The sequence below is a fragment of the Equus caballus genome, chromosome 6 (genome assembly GCF_041296265.1).
Source record: "Equus caballus isolate H_3958 breed thoroughbred chromosome 6, TB-T2T, whole genome shotgun sequence".
Classification (NCBI taxonomy): Eukaryota; Metazoa; Chordata; class Mammalia; order Perissodactyla; family Equidae; genus Equus; species Equus caballus.
The window spans coordinates 66,587,681-66,614,855 of record NC_091689.1 but is presented as its reverse complement, the minus strand read 5'-3'; the positions used below and the strand labels follow the sequence as shown (position 1 = coordinate 66,614,855).

Here is a 27,175-nt window from a genome sequence, read left to right as displayed (position 1 = left end):
CAGGGATAGCCACCTTCCTAAGCTCAACTTATAAAATAAACAATTAAGAAGGCCTTTGAGCAACAAAGACCAACTAAATTCAGCCTTGCATTTAAGTTTTAAACCAAGAGTATGTTAGTCACATGCACTGTTAAAGATTCAGTTGATTAAAGTATCGCTAAACAAAGATCCAATAGGCTGTGACTGTCCTGTACATACTGCATTTGGATCAAATGGTTTGGGGAAAAGAGACCACTGCGATTTCTTCAACCAAAGTTTGACAAAGTAATCTTTAATAAGAAAAAGAGACACAGACAGGCAAGCACGAAGATAGAAACATACAAACACATTAAATCTAGGAAGTAGGTCTCTAAAATAACTGTGGGTTTGCCTTTGACAAATGGATCTGATTGTAATCAAACAGATAAGAAGCAAGAAGAACCATTACTCTAAACTGTGACCATTTGCTACCTAAAATGACCCAAGGCTCCCAATTTTCTATAGACAGGAAGCAGGCTGAGAAATGGTATAATCTCAAATACTCACATTAGATACAGCCAACAAAGATATTGAAAAATTTAGCATCTACAAAGAACAATGGACTAGAGATCCTGTCCACAAAGCCTGAAAAGAGAATCATGGTAAATCAAAGAGCAATCCTACCCCCAAGTCAGAGATTCTTAATCTGTCCATAGAGATTTTAGAATTGTTGCATATTAATGGTAGCTGTGCACGTCTGATCCTCATCTTTCTTACTGAGAGTGTTGACAGCAAATACCCTACCTTTATCTCGACGCTATGCACTAGACAAGTTTGGGGTAAACAACAGGTATTTTAGTTTCTAGTTCTTCAGGTCAAAAGGGACTATATATCTAGAGCTGATAATGTAGAGACTGTAGCACATCACTCCCCATCTAGCATCCAAAGATCCTAGACTTGAGGCCACAGCGAGAGAAAACTTTCACATTTTTTCCCATGGGGCCAGGATAAGCAAATTTGCTTGTGAGATGGAGACTGCAAATATTTGGTGACCGAAAGAGCAGACTGTGGTATACTAGTGCTGTTTATTAAATATTTCCTGCTCTCTCTCTTCCAGGTTCACAGCAGGATCTCACTACCTGGGCCCCATTATGATTGGGTGGGGCACTGTGGATATAAATTAGGAGTGGAAGTGTCATTTCCAGTCCAGAATACTGAATTACTGGTCGGAAATTTGACTGGGCTTGTTTTTACTCTGCAATGGTCACAGGTAATGTTCTACATAGGAACTACACTATCAGGCTAGTTCCCAGGGTGAAGACAACATGAGACTGAGCCCCAAAATAACCCTCAATATTTATGTAGCATAAGGAAGATATAAATTTTTGCAGTCTGAAGCCAGCGAGTTTAGGGCATAACCTGGTCTGTCCTGGCTAGCACATGCCTTAGGAGGTTTCACAGTTCTATGACCTTAATTCTTCTTTGTGATTTTTCTGTCCATTAACAAAGTCATATATTTCATACCTTGACAACCTGGTATTTCACTACCCAAGAGTATAATTGTTACATCAAATTTATAAAATTCTCTGTGTATTTCTTCTTCTAAGCCATTTATTTAAATGACGATAAAAAATAATTAATAGAACTGACCCTAATCTTGGGGATGGGGTGGCATATTTATAAATCTCCATTTAAATTCTACAACTAATTCTGTTTTCCTAATTCTTAGTCTATTTCCTTCCCATGATATAAACTAGGTTCTTTAAATAAAGGTGATTTTATTTTCACCTGCCAAGTTTTACATTATTCAAAAATACTACTAGGAACATTTTGCGTATATTATTTCTACTATGACAAATCTATAAACGCTCTTCAATTGTTTAGTGTAAATCAGCTAACCATGTTTTTAATGACTTCTAAGACATTAAATCAAAAAAATTCAACAGAAAAATTCAAATAGAAATCAATGTCTATATGCAACGAAAGGTAACTCAAACATAAATAAGTACTTAAAAAAATTCAAATATTATTTATCAGTTTTATATCACTAGAAATCATTTCACATGCCATAACATACTTATAGTCACCTCTTTGCTTCTGTTATTTGATGAATAATATTTTAACCAAGAAATTAAGATAAGAATTATCATTAATTTGAGAGAGAAGCATGTATTTCAGGCCTTTAATCCTATTTTTAGTCTATCATAAAATTCCCAAACTTTAACATTGAGTTTACATAAGCATATTTTTTTCTCCAAAATACACCAAGGAAAGTAAATGGCACGAAACTGAATAAACAGTTATAGAGCTCTCAGGGGAGGAGAGTCAGAAGAAAAGTATAAATATATAATGGATGTGCAATTTTATTACCTGAGTATTTAACAACTCTTCACATTTGTGTGCTTGTTTCTCAATTGCAGAAATGTACTGTTTTTCAATAGCTTCTATTTGTTGTTTAACTGAAGACTGCAGCAGTGCCTAAAAACAAGCAAAAAAGTCATTTGGATCACAAACAAAACTTGGAGTCTACTGTTGGCATGAGAATCTTTTTTGACAGTTGTACATACCTGAAATATGATACTCTTCTGCATTACAAAATACACTTTTGTGAATACTGAAGTACATTCATATATAACACTACTTTAAGCTTTCAGTTATAGGCTTTCCTATTGCCAAGACTCGAGTTTTTGGCTTAGATGTTCCTTCCACACACCTTTTCCTTAAAAAAGGCCAAGTCATAGAAGATGATAAAGAGGGTGAGTAGTTCTGTTAAATATAAATTCTGTTTAGTGAAGACCACACAGGATGAGAAGTGTATGAAAGCTGCTGAAAAATAGAAAAAAAAAAGAAAAAAACCAGACATATTTCACTGGCTGACAAAACTCCACATCCTCTCGGCACACTGTAATACCCCATGGGCCAAGCATGATCTTCAAGACCACAAGTCAAGTAAAAGCAGATGGAAATTCTGAGCAATTTCAAACATAAAGGAACTACCCCCCAGGAAGTTCATGCCCCTAATGTGAAAAGGTATAAGTCAAAGCGTGGAAGTCAGAATCTCAAGGCAGTATTCAGAAAAAGTAATAAAATTTGGGAGACTGGAGAAACTTAAGTGGGTAGTGTAAATGCTGGAACCTCAGTCAGTTAAATATAAAGACACTAATACTGTTCTAAGCGAAGCCAAATCAGCGTTTGAAGATGTTCCACCCGCTCACTTCCTTATTGGAGATGCTTAGAATATTATCATCTTTTTTCCTTTCCTTTTTTTTTAAAGCATTCTATGTTATACTTACCATGCTGCCAATATTATCTAACATGCTATTTATAAATCCTAAATCATTCTAAAATATGCACTCAACCATATCCATAAGAACTCTTTAGCAAATATTCTATTTTGAAGGTCTATCTGGATAATAAACTACTCATAATCAAAATAGTAAGTTGAAACAGACACATGTCTTATAGGAAACAGATCTTTGGCACGTTCACCAAGAAAAGAAAAATAAGCCAAATCTCTTAAATAATCTCTGTTTTGAAAATAGATTTACTTGGTTGGAAACAACATGCATTAAGAAGCTAACTAAATATGCATGTATCTTTAAAAACTGAGACAAAAATATTTTTAAAACCTCTGGATGAGTCTCAAATTTTCAGAAAATTAACTTTCTTTTGTAAATGTTAGACTGTCTGATGATGCTACTACTCCTATAATTCAACAGTCGTCACTCTGAAGCTTGAGAATTACTAGCACATTAGTAAAGGAAAATAAAGCTCTGACTGAGGTTTAACCAAAATATAAAGAACTGCTTAAAAGAACTGCGTTAGGTCTTCATTTCTACATTATACGTCCTCTAAAGATTCCATAATGATTAATTTACATAAAGCACCAAAATGTAACCTCTTAAACCATGACTAGACAATGTCCAGCTCTAATTTACCTTTGGTAAATACAACATACTACTTGTTGGACTTTAGAAAATTTAAAGAACAGTACAGTTACAGATAATTCCCTTGGGTATATTCACAGCATCTTTCGTAGAGAGAACAGTGTCATGCTTTTTTGGGACTTGGGATATGATAGAATTGTTTTGCTTAAGAGAAAGAACTGTTTTCACTTACCTATTTGTCATGGTTCCAAATAATCCCACAGTTTAAATACCCAATTATTAAATACCCAATTAGACTACATCCTTTGGAAGGATGGGTACATTAATGAAATACAATAATATTTTCTCATCATAATTGAGAAACACAATAGTATTTTTTCCCTCTAGTTATTGATTTGTACACCTTATACTCATTTTCTTCCAACTTCAAGGAGGCAATCACCATAGGACAATGAGTCAAGTAAGAGCCAAAGCTGTAGAGAAAAGCTGTGCAAAAGTAGCCAGCCTTTCATATAGTTCAAACCTCCCACTATAACCCCATTCAGTTATTTAAATCCACCCATTTACAAAAGAGAAATGAAGATAGGGACTGGGGACATAATGACTAAAAGAAAAAAAGTCTGTCCTCACTGACTTCAGTCTACTGTTTAGAAATATTCTCTATATAACTATACACCACAGGTATAGGTAAGGAGTGTATCCGAGAAAGAAAAGATGCCTGAAGCCTGCTTGTAAGGCTCAGGGCTAAACACAGGGAACATTAAATGGATAAGAATAGCTGGAGTTAATAGTGGAGGCAAATAGTAAGGCAAGAAGGTAGAAAGTAGGAAGATGCCAGATATTAAGAGACCTTGTATGCCATAACAAGACTGTTTAAAAATTTAGCCTACACTATTTAAAAATGAGCCAGCCCTGGTGGGCAGGGTCCTGCTATGCTGTACACAAAGTCACTAGGAATAGGAATCGACTCGATGGCACTAACAAAATCAACAATGGGATTATTAATGCACACTCTAAACAAAGGAGGTAACTTCTAAAAACTATCCATACAACTAGAATATTAACCATTATGGACATACTTACAAATACACACTGGTACTAGCTACCTGCTTTTATGGCTTGATCTATCATTACATAACTGGAAATTTATTTTCCAATGTAATATACCCTAATAATTGTCTTTAAATTTCTGATAAATTCTAAGTATAAAAATGAATATTAATCTTAACACTTTCCTGCAATTTTTTTCCCTCTGTAATTGTCTCTATAGATACCAAAGACAAACAGAAGTCTTCTCTTGGTCTTATACAATACTATGAAAAGATACATAAAAGAATTATTTCCTTTATAAGCTATTTAAAAATATTCTCAACACATATAAAGCATTAAGACTCTCATGGTATGTAGAGGCAGAAAAACAAAGATGTATACAAACATTCTATAATGAGAAAAATGCTATCAAAGGCAAGGAACATTTTGTTAATTTTCAACATATGTAAGTTTTAGCCTCAGTTCTATCAGCGATTTTCTGTATCATCCCAGGGAACTAAAGTCACTAAGCTTGAGGAAAACTATTTACCATACTTCTTTAAGAATAATTTTAAAGATGTGAACAAGACTCCTTGTTCCTTTAGTACAGGAACTATATCTTACTCATCTTTATATATCACACACAGCTTCTTACAGAGTCCCTTGTACATACACAGTAGACACATGCAATAGCTACTTGGTGAGTGATGATCCTTGTACTAAGATTAATATTTTTAAAGATCATAGGATGAACAGCACCGATATTCACTGGAAAGTTCACTCTGCTTCAAACTGTAACTACCAAAGTTCAGTTAGCAAATTTGTTGCTGAACATATTTAATCCCTACCAGGGATCTCAATTTTTTAAGTTATTATTTTAGACTAGGAATACCCATTCTTTCTACTCCACAGGATATATTCTGAGTAAATAAAATAGTGTGTGTGAAGGACTACAAACTCTTCAGAGGGAAAACTATGTTATAAATTCTACAATTATTAGACTCATAGAAAACAAAGATAAGTCAAAAACCACCCCACCCCAACCAACACTGATAAGCAGTAGATATCTATTTTTAATGGAACTCAATATACACTGGAATTTAACTCAGTAGAGAAGTACAGTCAAAGTAGACTACTGCAACTCAAACTATAGCCCATTGTCCCATCAAATCCTGTGTTTCTTCTCCCTTTAAACAGTCCATTCTTACAGATCTGATTCTAGACTCATCAAATTAAATGACTCATCCAGATTCGCAGAGCAGATGTGTCTAAAGAACCAGATGGCCTCCAAAACATTAATATCATGTTGGTATCTAGTACATAACCTTAAAAGAACACTTCATAGCTAATTTTAGGCAACAGTAATTAGATTATTTTACAAGCTGCAAGAAAATTTCGTTCTCTAAGTTATACTTTACAAATGAAAAGTATAAAGGTTGAGAAAAGTATAAAAAGTATAAAGTACATGAGTAAAAGTATAAAGCATATGAGAATAAAGTATAAAGCATATGAGAAAAGTATAAAGCTATGGAGGCTAAATGTATAGAGGCAAGCTAGAGGCAAAAATGTATAATAAATAGCCCCACTAAAATTTAAGCCCTAGGGGAAGAGGAATCTTTGCCTAATTCACTGATGTACCCAATGCACCCACAACAGTACCTAATACATAGAAGACATTTGACAAATATGTTTTGAATGAACTGAAGAAATTAATCATAATTTCAGTATTTCCAAGCCTCATTATTTCTCTATTCACAGAGAGACTATTAAAACTTTGATGTTAATTATATTCTCAGTTTAGCTTTTTGACTACCGTAGTTACAGACAAATTAATTATTGTAAAGGGTCATTTGAAATCAAGCACAATTTCATCTTTCTTCCAAAAGTATCACAGTTTGCTTTTCAAAAGTCTATTTCAGACATTTTCCAATTTGTAACTAAAAATAAAATAAGCAAAACCAAGAGGTATCTGCAAAAGGGTAAGTTAAAACTCTGAAAGGATACTTTTATGTTTTTTCTGGTGTAAGTACTCTTTTTAAGCATAATATTACTTTGAATTCTGCAAAGCTATTAAACTATTAGCAAGCCTTATAATATTTCCTCAAAATTTCAAACATATTATAAGTTTATTATTCAAAAGGAGAGCCTACTTGACATTTGAAAAAAATGATGAATGCCATTTTACTCAATCATTCATCCATCTTTTTCCATGAGTTCTACATACCTGTTTTACAGATAAAGAAACAGACACTGAAGTGAGGAAATGTGCCCAAAATCACATGAAAAGACTCAGTGGAACAAAGAACTGGATTCAGATCCACCTACGCAGTTCCCTGCTTGTCTCAGCTGTTCTATCCTGGTAAAGTGAATTTCTCTTCATGAACTAAGCACTTAGTCTATTTTATCAACCATTTAATTATTTATCCATTCTTCATTTATCAAACTAATATTTACTAAGCACATACTTTATTCCAGGTACTGTTCTAGGCACTAGGGATACAGAATGAACAAAGCAGACATGAGCCTGCCTCTCCTGAGCTTACAGCATTAGCAAGGGGATTAGCAAGGGGATGGGGAGGGTGGAGAGAACAAGGAAGTTTGGAAGGTAGACTATATAAGAAGTCATTTTTGGTTTTTTTGAGGAAGATTAGCCCTAAACTAACATCTGCTACCAACACTCCTCTTTTTTTGCTGAGGAAGACTGGCCCTGAGCTAACATCCATGTCCATCTTCCTCTACTTTATATGTGGGATGCCTGCCATGGCATGGCTTGATAAGCAGTGCATAGGTCTGCACCCAGAATCCAAACTGGCAAACCCCAGGCCGCCGAAGCAGAAGAATGCAAACTTAACTGCTGTGCCACGAGGCCAGCCCCTAAAGAAGTCATTTCTGATGGCTATTAAGAAAACAAAAAGGGATAACAAAGAAAAGAATAATGGAGGAGAAAATTTTCAGAGAGGATAGTCAAGAAAGAGCTCTCTAGAAAAGTTGAGGTATCACAAGTGAAAAAAACTCAGCCATATATAAAGTCTGTAGGAAGAAGATTCCCATCAGAGGAAAAAGTGCAAAATCCTAGGGTGGGAATAAGGCTGATGAGTTCAAGAACTAGAAAAAAGGCCGAGGTAGATCACATGATCCAAGGAATTCCACCAGATGCTACAGCTACACCAGATTGCTTTTTATCCTTAAACAGGTCAAACTTCTTGGGGAGCCCTATGGTTACCAGAGGGGAAGGGAGAGGTGCGGGTGAAAGGAGTAAAAGGGCACATGTGTACAGTGATGGATGGTAATTAGTCTCTGGGTGGTGGACATGATGTAGTCTGCACAGAAATTGAAATATAATGATGTACACATGAAACTCATACAATGTTATAAACAAATGTTACCACAATAAAAAGGTGAATCAGAGAGCAGAAAAGTAGGTAGAGGACCAGAATCATGCACAACCATGGAAAGGCATTTAAATTCTATTCTAACTGCAATGAGAAAACCCTAAAGGCTTTAAATGAGAAAGTTTCTATAATCTGATATATTTTTTAATACCTTCAAACACTGTTGCAAAGTACCAAAAGCACTCAATGCTATCAAAACATTCTCAAACAATGGACAGTTTGTAAGAATAAAAATATGCAGCAGTGATTTTTGTGGGCTACACATATACAAGTAAGTTAGAAACTTATAATTAGTGCACCATGCAAGAACATTTTTTTATTCAGTAGTATTAAGACTAATGCAATTATTCTCTCTGGTAATGAAGGAGTTAATCCCAATAAGAACTAGTTGAGTGTTTTTCATATTCTCACAGAAAAGTGCCACAGATATACTAGAAGTATATAGGGCAAGTAATGCATACTCAAATGTCATCTGGACCCTTTGTCAATTGGCATGCAGCTCTTCTTCAATACTTACGTTCTCCATTTTATCTCGAATCAACTGCCAACGAGGACTATGATAACAAAAACATAGTGTCCAAATGATGGCAGCTGACTACCTTTGGCTCTGAACGCTGATCTTGGGTTCCAATTTGTCTTAATGTTCAATGACTCTTGGCTAATCAAAGAGATCTTCTGCCAATTTTGGCATCTAAAATGTCAATCTATAGCTCTGTTGGCTTGTACTTTGGGAGGAGAAACTGATAGTTTGATATATCATATATTATACAAACACACAAATTGATATATCATACATATAAATATGTATTTTTTTAAAGACCTCTGAGGAGTGAGTAATCCAATTAAGGTACAGATGTGGTTGTGTTGAAAGAAAAACATTAGATTATCTCTGAAAACAGTATTTAGACATTTTAGAAAATTTTGTTGGGACACAAAGAGAAATAATGTGATTAAAACCTATCATTGAGAGGAGATTTAAAAGTACAATGTAAAAAGGACCAGGGAGTGCAATTCTCTAGAAGGATTTCAACCTGGACTCAAGGCTTTCATTTACTCAAAATTGTCCTCAAATTCAAGTTCTGGTTCATGGTCTCCTGCTACCCAGGCTGGCCAAAGTTGAGCAACATTCAGATCCTGTAAGTTCAACCCTTGGGGAAAATGAAGGTGCACATTTCTCAGGAGTAAACTCCAGATGTCTGAGGAGTGATAGTGATGGATTTGGTCATATTTCTTTTTAGAAAGTAGGCTAGAAGCTATTATCTAAAATTATAGAAAAAATGGATTAAAAACAAAACATTTCTCCTTTCCTTTTTCCTTAATTTAAAAAAGGAGAAGTAATGGAATCGTGAAACTACTACTTTTCAAAAGTAGCAAGGCTGCTGAAAATTTACCCTGCTACAGATCTCAAGCATTTGCAACTGCAATGATTCTCAGGTTTTTCTTATGTATTTGAATCACAGTGCAATGGTACAATTCAAAAAGAAAAATGTTAAATTATGGGTGTAGATCTAAACATGGAAATTCAATATTGTCTAGCCATGCTATAATGTGCTTTGGAGGCAGTAAAAGCCAAAGAAAATCTTCAGGACAGAGGGCAGCATTCCTGTTGGCCTTGTTGTTAAGGGATTCTAGTAACATAAGAGTTGTTACCTCAAACACCACAAAAGTCTCCCAGTGAAAATTTCTTTTGTGCCATGGACAACACATTAAAATTAAGAAGTTTCTAAAATTAAGTTCAGCACAGAGACTCTGCATGTCTGCCTTCCAGATACTTTAAACTTCTGAAAAGCTGCCATATGGATATGCCTCTCCCTCAGATGCCACAACATTGTTCCTTGTGACTTGAATAAGAGCTACAGATTCAATTAAAAAAGAAAAAGAAAAGAAAAAAGAAAGGAAGGAAAGAAAAGAAGAATTCTGACTAAAAGAATCTCTTCAGAATCGTTCACAGGATTAAATGAAGCACCTGGTTATTAAAAACTAAAGACCTAAGTATCTCATTTTCTGAAACATCAGAGACCACAGAAAGAAAGAAACCCATCTAGATGTCAGGAATGTTTGGCTTAAATACACAGGCATTAATGTTCCAAGGAAGCAGTATAATTTGTTGACTAGAGCCCTGCATCAAGCTTTGAGTGACCTGGCTTTTCTTTAAAACTCCTCATCTGCTTATATGTGTTGGATCAAGGCATTGTGATTCCTCATCTAATAAATGTGGAGAATAATAGAGTTTCTTCTCCATCAGTAATGAAGGAATTCTGTGAAATTATGAGTTAATTTAATTCTTTATATGGATGATATTTCAAAATAGGATTTTCTCTAACCATTTGCTGATTTTTGAGAACTAAATTCCTCACTTTTTCATGATAAATGAAATTCATGCTATGTGGATTCAAGTTAGGATCAACATTATTTTTTAAATTACTAGATTTAAGACCATTAAAAGTAAGAATTTCCTCCAAATTAACTGAGATGCATTCATCAAATATATATCTCAAAGAACAGAAAAGAATTTTTTTCACACTGAAAAGTCATCAACATTGAGAGAAATTAGAGGTTTCATTTAAACCAATATTGACAAAGATTAAATTTTGCTTTACGTTTTCATTTTGATTATAAAGAGAATAACACTGTGAACTTCAACGGCAATGTGAGATACTTCAACTGGGTTCTTTTCCAGTTAAAAGTTAACAGTATATTACAGAAGTGATTATGTTAGGGTGATAAGTAAAATATTTAAAATCCATTGGTCTGGGCACCAATGAGAAGTGCCATCCGGAGCACTGGAACAGGTGCCAGAGGACCCCTGCGGTGCCAAGCTCTAGCTTGACTGTGTGGGCTTAGGGAAGTCCCATGGGAAGGGACAAAGTCTTCAAAGGGGCTCGGAGAAATTTTTAATATATGAACTGGTATGGAAGTGTTTCATTATTATAAGATGGCACAAAGTAGTGTTTGCTGGCTGAACATTAGCCCAGATTATGTTGTTATAATGGATTAATTATTTTAAAAAATTGGCTACATGAATATCCTGCTAACACACCAAAATAGGATAATCTTTGGACTTGGTGCTTTTGACTACATGGACTAAATCAGACTGTATATGAATTATTCCTCAAATGGTTCCTATCTCACTGTTATAAAGCAATTTGACAATCAATTCACTATAAATCAGAGACATGACAAATTCAAGTAAGTTATCCCACCTCTGGAAAAGATAAAGCCTGAGGAGTAGAAGGGGACTGATACCCAAACAGTAATGGGGGAAAAATTTAATTTTTTCTAGGCATTCTTGTATATCTTTTGAATTTTGTATTGCATGTGTATGTTACCCTGCCAAAAAAATAAAGTATTTTGAAAATAATAAGGCAAATAATTCTATTCCCTAATAATTTATCATTGGTATAAAATCTATATTCTCATACATCAAGTTTCCCCAACAATGAACTTAACTAGAACTTAAAGATAAAATCAAAACCAGCCTTCTATTCTGATGCTGTATTGCACACTAATTAGAAAGATGATAGACATCTTAAAATGGTATTTTCCCAAATGTCACTGGTTCTTATATCTCTGCTTTCCTTGCTGAGAGGCTGAGTTTTATAGTTCAAAGGAAAGAATAAAGTTAACCATTCCTCTCTTATATCCTTTCAAACAGGCACGAAATTTAAAAAATTAAAAGTAGTTTTTTGCATACATATCCTTACTTGGACTTAGAAAATTAAATGAGTATAATGATAACTTCCATCAGTTTATCTTTTCTGCCTCTAGGAACTATGGTATGCAGCCTTTCACTAACTAGAATATCGGTGGCCAAGAAAAATTAATAAAAATAAATCTGTAACACACACACCAATTATTTTTTTCCTAAAATCTAATAACGTAACACTTTTCAGGCACTATCTAAAATTGAAAATGCCTGTATCCAAATAGACCTTACTGACAATTCTGTTCATTAGAATAATGAAAGATTCAGAACCACATAATTTATATATTCTATTGACTGGAATAGTTACATAAATGATATTCTTTACAGATACTGCTATATAATCACTCTTCTAGCATTATTCCTAGATGTAGAAATTTGTTGAATAAGCTAAGATAAAACGAAGATTTGGAAAAACTTTCAACCCCACGAGAACAGGTCAAGCCACATTCAGGTCAATACGGAGAGACAAAATCATTACAGATGGAAGATACTTATGATTCAGTTGCCTGAATTTTTATAATAATAAGTAGAAATGTGTTATTAATCAGTTTCTGGGTGGCATAGGACTGACATTGATCAAATTTTCAAGTCTGATCAACATTAGTCATAAATATTAATACGATGTGATATAAAAAGGAACCCATAACATTTAAAGTGCATTTTAGAAGGTAAGCCATAATAACCAATGGGGAAAAGGCAGGGCTTACACGTCTTAATAAACAACTAACTAAATAAACCCTATCCATTTAAAACTACTTATCTTTGGAGGGATTTTTCAAGGTATGCTCTGCAGCAGAAATTTAAAATTTGTATTCTCAGTACAGAGTGAAGTCTTCCCCGCTTCAGTCCTTTGACCATCAGGCTGTGGATCCAGTCACAATATAAACGAAAGCCTTCAATCTATATTAAAACAGTTTTCTTACAAGGTTTCCAATGCCTTTTGGTTTTGGCCCGGCTGGAAAAACCACAAGAATAGCCTTGCATGCAAAATTCTGGCTTAGCCCAGGAAACTCAGAGGCACATAAGAACTATTCTCAACTACCAAACCTTTCTCAATCCTCCGCTGAGGTTAAGTTTGGTGGGAGGGATAAGAATGGACAAGCCAAGTCGTTAGTTCCAAACCAATCACTAGCATCTAGCATATTGTTAGGCCAAACTCTACTGGCAACTGCAAAAATCTTTATTTGTCCAGGAAAAATCTGATCATACGATAAAAGCTGGAATTTATGAGAATCCTTGTTCAATCAAATAACTAAAACTATAAACTTATTTCATATCCTTGGGTTAACAAAATGGTGAAATTCAAAAAAAAAGATATATGACAGGTCTCACCATATCTTAATTTTTACTTCTTCCCTCTTTGCACAAAAAGTTAGCAATCTCTAATTAGGGGAAAATATCACAAGAAGAAAAAACAAAGTTGTCCCCCCCCACCTTGTTGGAGCAAAACTTTATACAATACAAGTAATTCTACACCCTGGGAAAAATTGGTCTCCTAAATGTAATATGTTCCCCCTTATAAAACAGTACAAAACAACTCAAGAGTTCAAATAAAATACTAGCAAGTGGATGCTTTTGAAAAAAGAAATATAGCAGGCATGTGATATTCCAAGCTGGCATTTAACATATGGTACACTGCTAAAATTCAAAGTAATCCTTACCAAAACGTACTTAAGGCATACTTAACCTTTACAGGTCTGGTTGGCAAATGCATGCACATAATATACCAAGGCAAGAAAATATAGCTCTACAGTTTGAGACGAGGATATACAAAACTCTTCTAGCATCAAGACGAATGTGATGACCAGAAACCAATCTTCATATCACCAAAACACTTTTGCAGAAAATGTTTAGGTTAGGCACCCACAAGAAGGCCAAGAAATATAATACACCTTAAATCATTATAGTTATAATTATAGTTCTAGTTATACACATTATAGTTATAGTTATATAAATATCAAACAAAACTCCATTTTCTTTTTTGCATGCTTCAGGCTATTTTCTAATCTCCATTTTTGCCAATCTACTATGTTAAAATTCAATGATGTTTCAACACTTAGCCTATCTGCTATGATTTGAAAAATAACTAAATCCTTTAAATTTAAACAACAGAGTATAATTTAATTCGAAAAACAAACAAGCTGAGCCAGAACCAAGAAAATAACTTGTAAATATAACTTCAGGATAAAATTTGAAAATTTGTATAGAAGAGTTTCAAAAGGGAAAGCTCTTTTTCTAACTAATCTATTTTAAAGTGAACATCAGGATTAAAAGAAAAAAAAAGGGAAGGGAAGGAGTCTATTGTCATTGCTTTGAAAAAGAAGATTCTGTATACCGAAGCAAAACAAAAATGTTAACCAAAAAATATGTCCATATCTTACTTGAGTCCAACTGGAATTTTTAATGAACTGGGCTTAACATAAGATAAAATAAAAACAACATGTTGAACTTAATTTCTTGAGCACTTTCCACTCACTGTTAACAGCATGTTAGCAAAAGTTTCAGCTTTGAACTTTCACACACCGAGTCAACTAGTACTTTCCTTGGAAAATTCTTGCCAAAAGTTATTTAGGATAAAAAGAAAAGTCATTTCAAGAATGTGGCAGCATCTAAAATGGTTTTACCTCAAGTGCTTAGATACAGGGTATTAATTGTATAGATGTATACAGTGACACTTCTGAAAAGAAAAATAAGAAGCAAACCTATCTATGCAAGAGGTAGAGATAGTGATATACTTTCTCTTTAAAAGACAGGCACCTTAATTCTTTAAGTTATAGAATTACATCTTTCTGTATGCAAAAATTTCCCAATGTCAAGGGAAACACACACACACACACACCCTTGACAGGTTCAATATTAGATGATAAAATGGGAAAAAATGGTACCAGGCTGAAATACAATATTTTGACAGACAAATAAGTATGAAGGGATAAGACAATGATTAACAACACCCTTCCTAGCATAACAACTTCCAGAACTTTAAAGAAAATACAGACACCTAGATCCGACCTACATCAACCACTTTGGAATTTCCAGAGAAGAAACCCACCTTGGCATATGCATTTTTAAAAACCAATAAAAGTAATTTATCATGTGCTGCAAAAGGTGAGAACAAGGGATTAAGATATCTTGATCAATGACAACTGTTGAGGCCATCTTAAACAAAAACGTATCACACTAAAATGATTACTCATTATCTTTTAAAAAAAATTAAGATATTCTACATCCTGGATAGTAATCTTGATAGAGAAAACTACAGACATAATAACTGTGAAGTCTGAGCCAGTGTATATACTCGAGAATGACAATTTCAAGACAAAAGCCCAATTAAACAAGTAAAGGAAAATTCTTACGCTGCTTGTAAACATTCTTAGATGTGGCATGCTGCTATGGAAAGCCTTCCAAGATCTACATTTACTTCACTGTTGTTAATTATCAGGATAAAAGATTTTAAAAATCACGACATGAAAGAAAAAATAAACAAAATTAAGTAAACAATATGGGGAAAGTTGGCATATGTAACATATTAGCTTTAGCTTTGTTTCCTTCTGTACTTTAACAGAATTTCATATGTCCTTTTCATCAATCTGAAGCAAGCTATTTATTTTCTAAATGAACAAAAAAATGCCGGGTTTTTCACAGGAGCCCAGGAATATGAAGGGCTGGGCCACCATCTCTTTGCCTTAAATGGATATTTCTAAAAAGACTGAAACAAAAATCCACATTGTATTACTTTGAGAAGTAAATTAATTAATAATCAGCTGTAAGACAATGACAAGGCATTGAAATTGCTATGTCAGAAAATTGACATGTTAAGTATAAATAATGGTAATTAATAATAGCTAATATTTATTAACAGCATTATTATTGTCCATACAATATTCATTATCTCACTGGATCCTCACCACACTCCTATGAATAGGTTCTATGGTTTATTCCCTTATTTACTAATGAGAAAACTAAAATTCATATATAAGAAATGGCCCAAGGTCACACTTAGTAAGTACCAGAGCTGGGGCTTTGATCCAGGTCTGTCTGACTTCAAAATAATCAATCAGATCTACTCACAGAAGTACTTAGCACTCCTAAACTAGAAATTTTTGCAGAGATGCAGCACCCCTTCAGAAATTCATAAAGATACATAAATTTTTACATGTCATTATAAAAGGTAGAAAAAATAAGAATATGAGTACATAACACACAATAATACAAAATAACTTTGGATTTTAAAGTTGTTTAAATATGGCACTAAGTTGCAGATTTTCTTTACCAGTTCCTGCAGTGGATGATTTGAAGTTGAATGAATAAAGAGTTACAAAAAGAACAGAATTCCAATTTGATGAGGTCAGCTAATCTCTTAAATAGAGGACTAATTCAAGGTGATTGAGAATTTTCAATTCTTTGTGAGAAATTTAAATCATAACATAATTTACTTCTATTTTTTAATCAGAAACTGCTGAACAAATCACTTGGGAGCTTTAAAAAGTGTTATTGCATTTGAATGGTGTTAGTACAACAGGATATGCTAATCAAAATCTACTAAAACTTCAGGAGACGTTTTTATCTGGTTACTAATGGAAAAATAAGACTGGCATATAGATTTTTAAGGTTTAAATTACTATTTGAAGCCATGGTGATTTGCTGAAACGAAACTTCAAAACTTATTCTAAAATTCATTAAGAGGTACAATACCAGAATTTAATCATGCAAAAGAACAGTCCTGCACTTTAGAAAAGCACTAGAAAAAGAAATCAGCAATGATCCACGGGTTGAAGTACTCTTATACAAGATGATGTAAATGAATCTTTAACTCTTGTCCATATAGTGAGAATAAAGAGAATGTTATGACTCCTACGTATTCTCTGATCCCAGGATCATCATTTTTTAAATGAAGAACATATGTAATGTAGTAACCACTATTTTAATAAGGATTAAAAGAAATAAAGGAAGAGGCAGGACTTCTGGAATGGTGATGTTAGAAGCTCAGGGAAATCTCTACCCCAGAGAGGTATCTTTTAAGCAAGACAGATTAGCAAAAGCAACCATTCAAAGTCTCTGGAGATTGATCAAAGGGCTTACAACAAATTGAGCAGCATTTATTCAACAAAATTTATAGAAACCACTAGTGAGAACAGTGGGAGGCTGTGATACTCAACCTAGGGACTTTACTCACCCTCCAACCCACCCACAGCTCAGCTTTGCAGAAGAACTTTGTCAGTGGGCTCAGCAGCCAAGTGACAGTTCTCATCTCCCCCAACCTATCAGTGTAAAAGACCATTCCTGGTGGTTTTGGCAGCTGGTGAATATTAGCTGATCCTATTTTCCACAGCTCCATGCCATGGAATGTGGACAGGGCCACTGATAAAAAATACAATCCTCTTGTCGTGCAAAGCTCTGTATTGCAGGAGAGCTGCTTACTTGGGCTCAGAAGTCAACTGTCAGTTCCCACCTCTCCTAGCTTCCTAAGTAGAAGAACTATATCAGGGTTATTAAACAGCTGTAAACACTGGATGATCCCATCCTTGCGAACTCTGTGTTGTAGATGATTTGTACTGAGCAATGGTAGTAGTCATGTGGCAGATTAGCACCTACCCTCCTTCTTCTCATGCATTGCTCCATCTCCAAAAGGAGGATCTGAATGAGGAAGCCAGTGAGGAGTAAATTAACTGTCCTACTCTTCCAGTGCCGGTGCATAGTGCAGAGGTTCTGTAATAGGGAAGGGTTACAGCAAGCCTCAAAGACCGGCACAGACACCGCCCCTGCACCAAGAGGGATGACTATAATTGAAACAGACTGTGAATCACTGGATACCCTAAAGCACTGTCAAAAAGAACAATCAGCTAGAAATTAATGGAAACTAATAGCTAGATACAATAAAATATACACGTCAGAATCACAAAAGGGAGATCAGGGAAAGTGATAGTCAAAGAAAGCGTGGCATTAAATAGTCATTTCTGGTAGTCAGAAAGAGTATGTGCATGTCTATTTTGCTCTATAGAGCAAAATCAGAGGCTGCACAATTGGAGAGAAAAAGATTACACTAAATAATCAACAAACAAAATAGCAAGTCCCCTGAGGGTTGGGGACGCAAAGTTGCTAAAATATCTTATCTACAATGTCTAGCTTTCAACAAGAAATTACTAGACATGCAAATAAATAGGAAATTGTGTCCTATACACAGGGAAAACAAGAGTCAATGGAAACTGCCTTTGATGGGGCCCAGAAAATAGACAGCATAAAAAGGCTTCAAAGTACCAATTATAAAAATGTTCAAAGACCTAAAGAAAATCATGCTCAAACAACTAAAGGCAAGTATGATAATAACATCTTATAAACACACAATATCAATAAAGAGACAGAAATTATACAAATGAAATAAAGCAAAAATCTGGAGTGGAAAAGTAAAATAACAAAAATGAAAAATTCCGTAGATGTTCTAAATAGTGGATTTGAACTGGGAGAAGAAAGAATCAGTAAATTTGAAGAAATATCAATAAAGACTGTGAAATCTGAAGAGCAGAGTTTAAATAATGGGGAAAAAAATGAATAGAGTCTCAGAAAAATGTGAGACACCATAAGACCAGCATTTACATAATGGAAGTAACACAAAGAAGAGAGAAAAAGGAAAAGAAAAAATATTTGAAGAACAATGGCTGAAAATTTCCCTAAAGTGATCAAAAACAATCTACACATGTAAGAGTTGAATGACTTCCACATAGGAGAAACTAAAAGACATACACACCCAGAGATATCATAGTCAAAATGCTAAAAGCCAAAAACAAAGACAATTTTGAAAACAGTAGAAAAGTGACTTATCACATACAAGATAAGCTGAAAAAGATCAACAGTTTACTTCTCATCAGAAACAATGAAAGACAGAAGGCAATGAGATGACATTTTCAAAGCGCTAAAATTAAACAGAACAACAGAAAAAACTTACATCCAACAAAAGAAAAAAGAATTTTCAAGATAAAAAACTATTTCTAAAGAATGAAAATGAACTAAAGATATTTCCAGATAAACAAATTAACTGTTAGCAGGCACAACTTATAAAAAATACCAAAGAAGTTCTTCAGGCTAAACCAAGTGAAATCAGAAAATAATTGACCTACATGAAGAAAAAAAGAATGCCAGTAAAATAACTATGAAGGAAACTTAAAAAGACAATATAATTGGATATTTCTTCTCCTTTCTTCTCTTAACTGATTTTAAAAGCAATTACATTACAAAAACATACATAATAATATTTGTACAAAAGACAAAGTTTAGATTCAAAGATACAAATGAGCTCAAAGTAAAAGGATGGGAAAACATACACCATGCAAATAGAAACTGTAAGAGAGATGGGTGGCTGTAGTAATATCAGAAAAAAATAGACTTTAGGAAAAAACAACTCTTACTAGAGATAAAAACAAACATCTTATAATAATAAGAGGGTAAACACATTAGGAAGATAGAACAATTAAAAACATACATGTATCTAGCAAACTATCCCCAAAGTACATGAAACAAAAACTGATGGAAAAACAATTCAACAATAATGTTGGATAGCTCAATGTTCCTACTTTCACTAAAGGACAGAAAAATCAGGCAGATTATCAACAACATATACAAGACTTAAACAACACTATAAAACAACTGCATCTATAGATATCTGTAGAACACTCCACTCCAATCAAAACCACCAAAAACAAGTTCTTTGACCACAGTGAATTAGAAAGTAATAAGTCAGAAATTTGGGAAATTCATATACATATAGAAATTAAACTTCTAAAGAAACAATGGGTCAAAGAAGAAATTACAATGAAGATTACAAAATACTTTTACATGCATGAAATAAAAATACAACATAAAACTTATGAGATAAAATAAAGCAGGATTCAGAGGGAAATTTATAAGTGTAAATGCCTACATTAAAAAAGTATCAAGTCAATAACCTAATTATCCATCTTAACAAACAAAAAATAACAAACTAAGGCCAAAGCAAGCAGAAGGCCAGGCAAAATGAAGGTTTGAGTGGAAATAAATGAATTAGAGAATAAAAAAACAGGATAGAAAATAAAAAGTTAATTTTGTGAAAACATCAACAAAATGAACAAAACTTTACACAGATTGACTAACTAAAGAACAGAGATGACTCAAATTATAAAATTAAGAATGAAAAAAGAGACATTACTACTCACCTTACAGAAATAAAAAGGATTATAAGGGAATACTATAAACTACTGTACACCAAAAAAATAGATCACTTAGATGAAAGACAAATTCCTAGAAAGATAAAACCACCAAACTAACTCAGGAAGAAAACAGAAAATCTGAAAAGAACAATAAAAAAAGACTGAATTAATTTTAAAAAGTTCCCACAAAGAAAAGTCCAGTATCACATGGTTCACTGAATTCGTGAATTCTACAAAATTCTTAAAAAAGAATTAATACCAATCCTTCACATACTCTGCCAAAAAAGAAAAGAGAAAGGAACACATCTTAACTCATTCTGAGGTAAGTATTATACTGATAGCAAAGCCAGATAGAGACACCAAAGAAAACTACAGACCTTTATGAATACTGATGCAAAAATAATAAAATTATTAGCAAACTGATTCATGCAACACACAGAAAAGAACTATAATTATCCCAGGAATGCAAAATTGACTTAATACCCAAAAATCAGATGAAAGTCACATTCATAAAGAAAAAAAATCATCATTTCAACAGACACAGAAATAGCATTTGAGAAAATCCTGCAAATTTTCCAGGATAGAAGAAATCGAACAAACTAGAAATATAAGAGAACTTCCACAATCGAAGAAGGGCCATTTATAAAAAACTCACTGATAACATCATACTTAATGGTTAATCACTGAAGGTTATCCCCCTAAGATCAGGCAAATGACAAAGATGTATGTGCTTGTAGCTCTTATTCCAATTGTATTAGATGTTTAGCTAGGGCAACTAGGTAAGAAAAAGAAATAAAAGGCATCCAGATTGGAAAAGAGGAAGTAAAATTATCTCTGCGTGCAGACGGCATAATCTAGTACATAGAAAATCCTAAGAAATCTACTAAAAACACTGTTAGAACTAATGAACATGCATCTAAGAAGAATATACAAAAATCAATCCTGTTATTAGATGCTAGCAATGAACAATCTGAACAAGAAATTAAGAAAAACAATTCAATTTACATTACCATCAAAAAGAATAAAATGTATAGTGAAAACTATAAAACATATTGAAAGAAATTAAAGAACATAAAATAAATGTAAAGACATTTCATGATTATGGATCAGAATACTTACTACTATTAAATGGCAATACTCCCTAAATTGATCTACATATTCAATGCAAATACGATCAAAATCCTACCTCAATTTTTTTAAAAATTCACATGATGATCCTAAAATTCATATGAAAATGCCAATGACCAAAACAATTTTGAAAAAGAACAAAGCTGAACTATGCACACTTCCTGATACCAAAAACTTACTACAAAACTACAGTAATCAAAAGTGTGGTACTGGCATGAGGATAAATATACAGTTCAATGGAAAGAAAGTGAGTATAGAAATAAATCCTCATACACACAGTTAACTGATTTTTTGAAAAGGATCCAAACACAATTCAATGAAGGAAAAAAAGAGTCTTTTCCTCAAATGATGCTGGGAACAATTGGATATGTACATTAAAAAAAAAAAATGTAGTTGCATCCCCTCCTCAAAACATATACAATAATTAACTCAAAATGGATCAAAGACCTAAACGCCACTTCAAATTCACTAGGATGGCTACAATTTTTTTTCTAATGGAAAATAAGCATCGGTGCCAACGTAGAGCAACTACAACCCTCAATCACTGCTGGTTGGAATGTAAAATGGTCCAGCTGGAAACATTCTGGTAGTTCCTCAAAATGTAAAATATAGAGTAACCATATGACCCAGTAATTTTCAATCCCAGGAGAAATGAAAACATACATCTACACAGCATTATTCATAAAAACAAAAAAGTGAAAACAATCCAAATGCCCATCAACTGAAGAAAGGATAAATAAAATGTAGTATATCCATACAATGGAATATTATCTGACAATAAAAAAGAAATGAACTACCTAATACATGCAACATGGATGACTTTGAAAATACTATATTAAGTGAAAGAAGCCAGTCACAAAAGACCACAAATTGTACGATCCTATTTATATAAAATGTTCAGAAGATGCATACCTATAATGACATAAATAAATTAAACTAGTAAATTAGTGGTTACCAAGGGCTGGGGGGCAGGATAGTTAGAGAGGAGTAAAGAGTGACCACTTAATAGATACAAGGTTTCATGTAGGGGTGATGAAAATGCTCTAAAATTAGATTGTGGTGATGGTTGTACAATTCTGTGAATATACTAAAAACTACTGAATTGTAAACATTTTAAATAGGTGAGTTTTGTAGTATGTGAATTACATCTCAATAAAGCTGTTCAAAAATAATTATAAAATACTGAAATAAAATAGTATCACTAGCCTACTCTAAATCAAAATATATGACTAATAAACTTTCCTCTGTAATGATCATTATTGGATTATTACTTCAGGTTCTTGGAAATCACAGTGACAAACGGAGAAAAGCCTCTAGAGAGGCTTACATTTTAAACTGATTATAGTTTCTAAAATACATATGTACAAAAGTACACTTGCTCCAAATGGTTTTAATAGTTTAGAGTCCTGCAATCAAACTCTGTTTAATAAAGAAATCCTAAGCCTTATCACAGGATAGATTATAGAAGAACAAGTAAATAAATGTGGAATACTCATAATAAAAAACATCACACCATTACTGGTGTTGGCATTTTACTAGTTCAGGGTAAGTGCAGAAACACTACTTCTCTTTATGTCCTTTACTCACCTTTGTTTACAATATAATTTTTCTAAAATTTTCCTTTATATACATTGAGAACCACATCAGACAATGTTATAATTTTTGACTTAACAGTCAAACATAATTTAGAAAACTTAAAAAAAAAATAAAGGCTATTGTATTTACCCATATTTTTGCTCTTTCCTTTGTTTTTTCCTAATGTTCCAAAATTCCTGTCTTTACCATTTCCTTTTCTCTAGATAACTTCCTTAGCCGTTCTTTTAGGGTATGTTTGCTATGACAAATTCTCTTAGTTTTCTTTCATCTGAGAATATACTGGATTTCCTGCCTTCATTCTAGAAATATATTTTCATTAGATATAGAAATCTGGGTTGACAGTTATTTTCTTTCAGTACTTGTTCCATTTCCTTCCAGCCTCCACAGTTTTGATGAAAAATCCAATGTCATTCTAACTGTTTTTCTCCTATAGGTAAAATGTAATCTTTCTCTGACTGTTTTCAAGATTTTTTCTGTCTTTAGTTTTCAGAAGTTTGACTATAATATGTGTATTAGTCAAGGTCTCTAGAGAAATAGAACCAACAGGATATATACACATAGCAAAAGATTTATTTTAAGGAATTGGTTCACACAATTACAGAGGCTGGCAAATTCAGTATCTGTAGGGTAGGCCAGCAGACTGGAGACCCAGGGAAGCGCCAGTGCTGTAGGTTCAAGTCTAAAGGCCGTCTGCTAGCAGAATATCTTCTTGCTCAGGGGAGCTGACTAAGACCTTTTACTGATTAGGTGATGTTCACCCACATCATGGAGGGCAATCCGCTTTTCTCAAAGTCCACAGGTTTAAATGTTATCCAAAACACACTCTCAGAAAAACATCCAGAATGGTGTTTGACCAAATATCTGGGTACTGCGGCCCAGCCAAGTTGACACACAAAATTAATCCTCACAATGAGTCTCAGAGTGGACTATTTGTTTGTTCGTTTATCACATTTAGAGTTTGCTCAGCTTCTTGAATATGTAGTTTTATTTCTTTTGCCAAATTTGGGAAATTTTCAGGCACTACATTTTGAGTATTTTTTCAGCTCTACCCTCTTTCTCCTCTCTTTCTAGTACTCTGATGACATGAATTTTAGATCTTTCATTATAATCCCATGGGTCCCTAAATCCCTGTTTGTTTGTTTTCTCTATATTGTCTATTTTCTCTATATTGTTCAAATTGGGTGATTTCTATTGCTCTTTTTTCAAGCTCACTGATTCTTTTTCTGTTTCTCCATTACACTACTGAGCCCACTGAGTTTTTTACTTAGTTTACTGTGTTTTTTAGTTCTAAAATTTCCACTTAGTTCTTCTTTTGCCAAGGCTTTCTATTCCTTTGCTGAGATTTTGTGTTTTTTAATTTGTTTCAAGCATGTTCATAATTGCTTGTTAAGCATTTTTATGATGGATGCTTTAAAATCCTTGCCAGATAATTCTAACACTGATGTCAGCTCAGTGTTGGCTTCTATTCATTGTCTTTTTTCACTCCAGATGAGATTTTCCTGATTCTTGGTATGTGTAGTGATTTTCAATTGAAATCTGGACATTTTACATCTTGTTTTAGCAGACTTCCTCTGATAGGACCCTACTTCAGCAGGGAAAGGGGAACGGCCAGATACACTAGAAGTCCAGGTTCCTGTCTCATTGTCCACTGACAGCCAGAGCAGGGGGAACAAGGATCTCATTATTGCTGGACATGGTTGGGAGTTCAGCTTCCCACTAGGCCTTCACTGATATCACTCCAGCTGGGAGTAAAAATGCCACCTTACTGTTCCCCAAATGGCCTCCAGTGACACTGCAGGGGTGTGATCTTATTACTACTGAGCAGTAATGAAAGCCCCGACTCTCCATTAAACATGCCTTGATACCTTGCCAGCAGGGTAAGGGAAAAGTGTCTCATTACCACCAGGATGAGGCAGAAGTCTAGGCTTCCCATACGGCCTACCCTGACACTCAGGGGAGAAAGGACTTACTGCTCAGTGAGACTAAAGATCGTGGTTTCCCAGTCAGCCTTCTCTGCCACCACCCCAATGGGAAGAGGAAGGGTACCTCGTTACGGTCTGGTGAGGGTGGAAGTCTACGCTGCCTAACCAGTCTCTGTGGGCAGGGCTAGGGGTGGGGCCACAGTTTGCTCTGTGGTGTTTGGTAAGAGTTGAATGGTTATTACCTAATAGTTTTCTGTCTTGCCAGATGGAGGTTTTCCTGGTCTGTTGGGTAGAGAAAGCAGGATTTTCTTGGGCTTTGTTGTCTGTGTCCATTTAGTATTTCTGGGTTGCTCACTTCTCCAGCACTAGTCTGGGGCAAATGAGGCAAAGAAAAAACCCAGAGAATTCAGCATTAGAATCCCAAGGTCCCTAACCAGTCTGCCTTCTTCTATTTAACTTTTACGGTCTTGTCTGTTTTACGTATAATGTCCAGGGTTTTTAAAGCTATACTTAGTAGGAAGAATGGGGGGAAAAAGTCTACTTCATATTTCTGTAAGCAGAGGTTAATGCAAAAACAATGCATGTTCTTGTCCATTATTTTTTAGGTTTTTCTCATTTTTATTTTACTTTACTTGGTATTTTTCATTATCTTTTCTAATAAAATCTTTTTTCAAACTCCTCAACGATATCTCAACTCAACTTGGAGGGGAAACTAATGATTGATCACATCTAGTCCAAGATAACCAGAAGTATGTAAGATCCCCAGAAGCCAAGGATGGTGGTAGGACCGTAGCAGACTTCTCGAGTCTAGTTGCATAGTTGATTAAATACCCACACGGGTAGGAGAAGTAAAAGTGTGAAGCCCTAAAAGCCAAAGCATTAAGGAAAGCTATGGTTTAAGGTTCCTTCCTTCCTATATGGTATGTGCATGTGCATGGTATATAGGTGTAGAATATATACTCCAGTGGACGGAGGATTTGACTATTTTGTTCAGTGCTGTATCTACGACAGTCCCTAGCATAAAGAAGGAAGTCAACAATATTTCTTCAATTAAGGAACAAACAAATGCAAAGAAAATGTTCACACAATTTCTGTTAGCAATAGTAATTTGAAGTTGTATTTTGGTCTGTTTTTGAGTTCTCTAACAACTAAGGAATCGCCCATCAAAACGTTTATATACTTTAACAAAATAAAGCTTTAAAAGATATTAATGAAAAGTAAGTTACTGTCTGAAAAAAGAGAAACATAGTAAAATAATTGTCAAATGAACTTCTCATGCTTGAATTCAGAATGGCAAAAAAAATTGTTTCTTTTCTTGTTTCATAATGGGCCACAAATTATCAACACTTACATTATATAGACACCTAACCTATCAAGAAAACATTACTTATTTTTTAATCTGAATTACTTTATTTTTTCCATATTACTATGAAGTTGATTCTCAGTATGTTTTTAGAACACCTTGGTTGTAAATTTTACATGATAATTAATGTATCAGATGTTATTCCTCCTAAGAGTATTGTAATACCATTGTGCAAAATGTAAAGGTCATCAATAAATCAATATGGAAAGCTTTTTGAAATGTATTTACACCAAAGTTCCCTGCTATAAAAGAATTTATAGTTTGTATATTAACTGATTATAAGTACAATATGACAAACTAAATATAACATTACAGGCTATCTGATTCAATTCCTAACCCTTTTAAAGGAAATCATAAAATATCTAATGCCTGAAACTTTTAAATCTTCTCTTTCTAAATGAGTGTAAAATACTGATACTAGACAAAGAAGAGGTGAAATGAGTAGTTCTCAACCAAGTTTCTTCAAAATAAAATTTGCACAAAATATTTGCAAAGTTTTCACACATGCTTTTAACCTCATTAGTTCCCAGTGTTGAAAGAAATAAATAATAAACACGTTTTCTGCAAAGAAAATATGTGGAACTAGAACTAAAACAGGATTTAAAATATCAAATACTGAGCTGTTTAGAAAAACATAAGCACACACACAACGTAAAAAATTGCAAAACGTTTAATTTAGAATTCATAAATAAAAGTAAGTAAAATATAAATTCATCCAAGAATATATCACTTAATATGCCAGGAGAATTATGTAAATTCCAGCATTATAATTCTTCCCATCTCAGCCTTAGGGAAAAAAGAAGACAGTTCAAAACAGATCCTATACTTTTCCTCAACTTAATAACTATAAAGCTGGTTTATATTAATAGAATTAAAAATTCACAACATTATAAAAAGAGCCAATAATCACAGCTGTAAAAGCCAGGTATTTTTTAATGACTTTCTCAACAATGGCCCCAGTTTCTGTGTTGGGTGTGGTCACAAAAATGACCTTTCATGTCCCAAAACATATCTACC

General features: G+C 33.9%; 1 protein-coding gene across 42 annotated transcripts in view; it reads right to left on the bottom strand.

Annotated features, from left to right (window-relative positions):
• Positions 1 to 27,175, bottom strand: part of CCDC91 (coiled-coil domain containing 91) — a 376,603-nt gene that overhangs the window by 136,069 nt on the left and 213,359 nt on the right. For 37 of the 42 annotated variants that reach the window (XR_002808691.2, XR_011440005.1, XR_011440006.1 and 34 more), the window contains one exon: positions 2,329 to 2,436. The exons of the other annotated variants lie outside the window; for them this stretch is intronic. Coding sequence is in view for 34 of the 37 variants with exons in the window: in XM_070271143.1 (XP_070127244.1) it covers positions 2,329 to 2,436 (108 nt within the window). In the remaining 3 variants the exon portion in view is untranslated. The remainder of the gene's footprint in view (positions 1 to 2,328; positions 2,437 to 27,175) is intronic. 42 annotated transcript variants of the gene reach the window in all.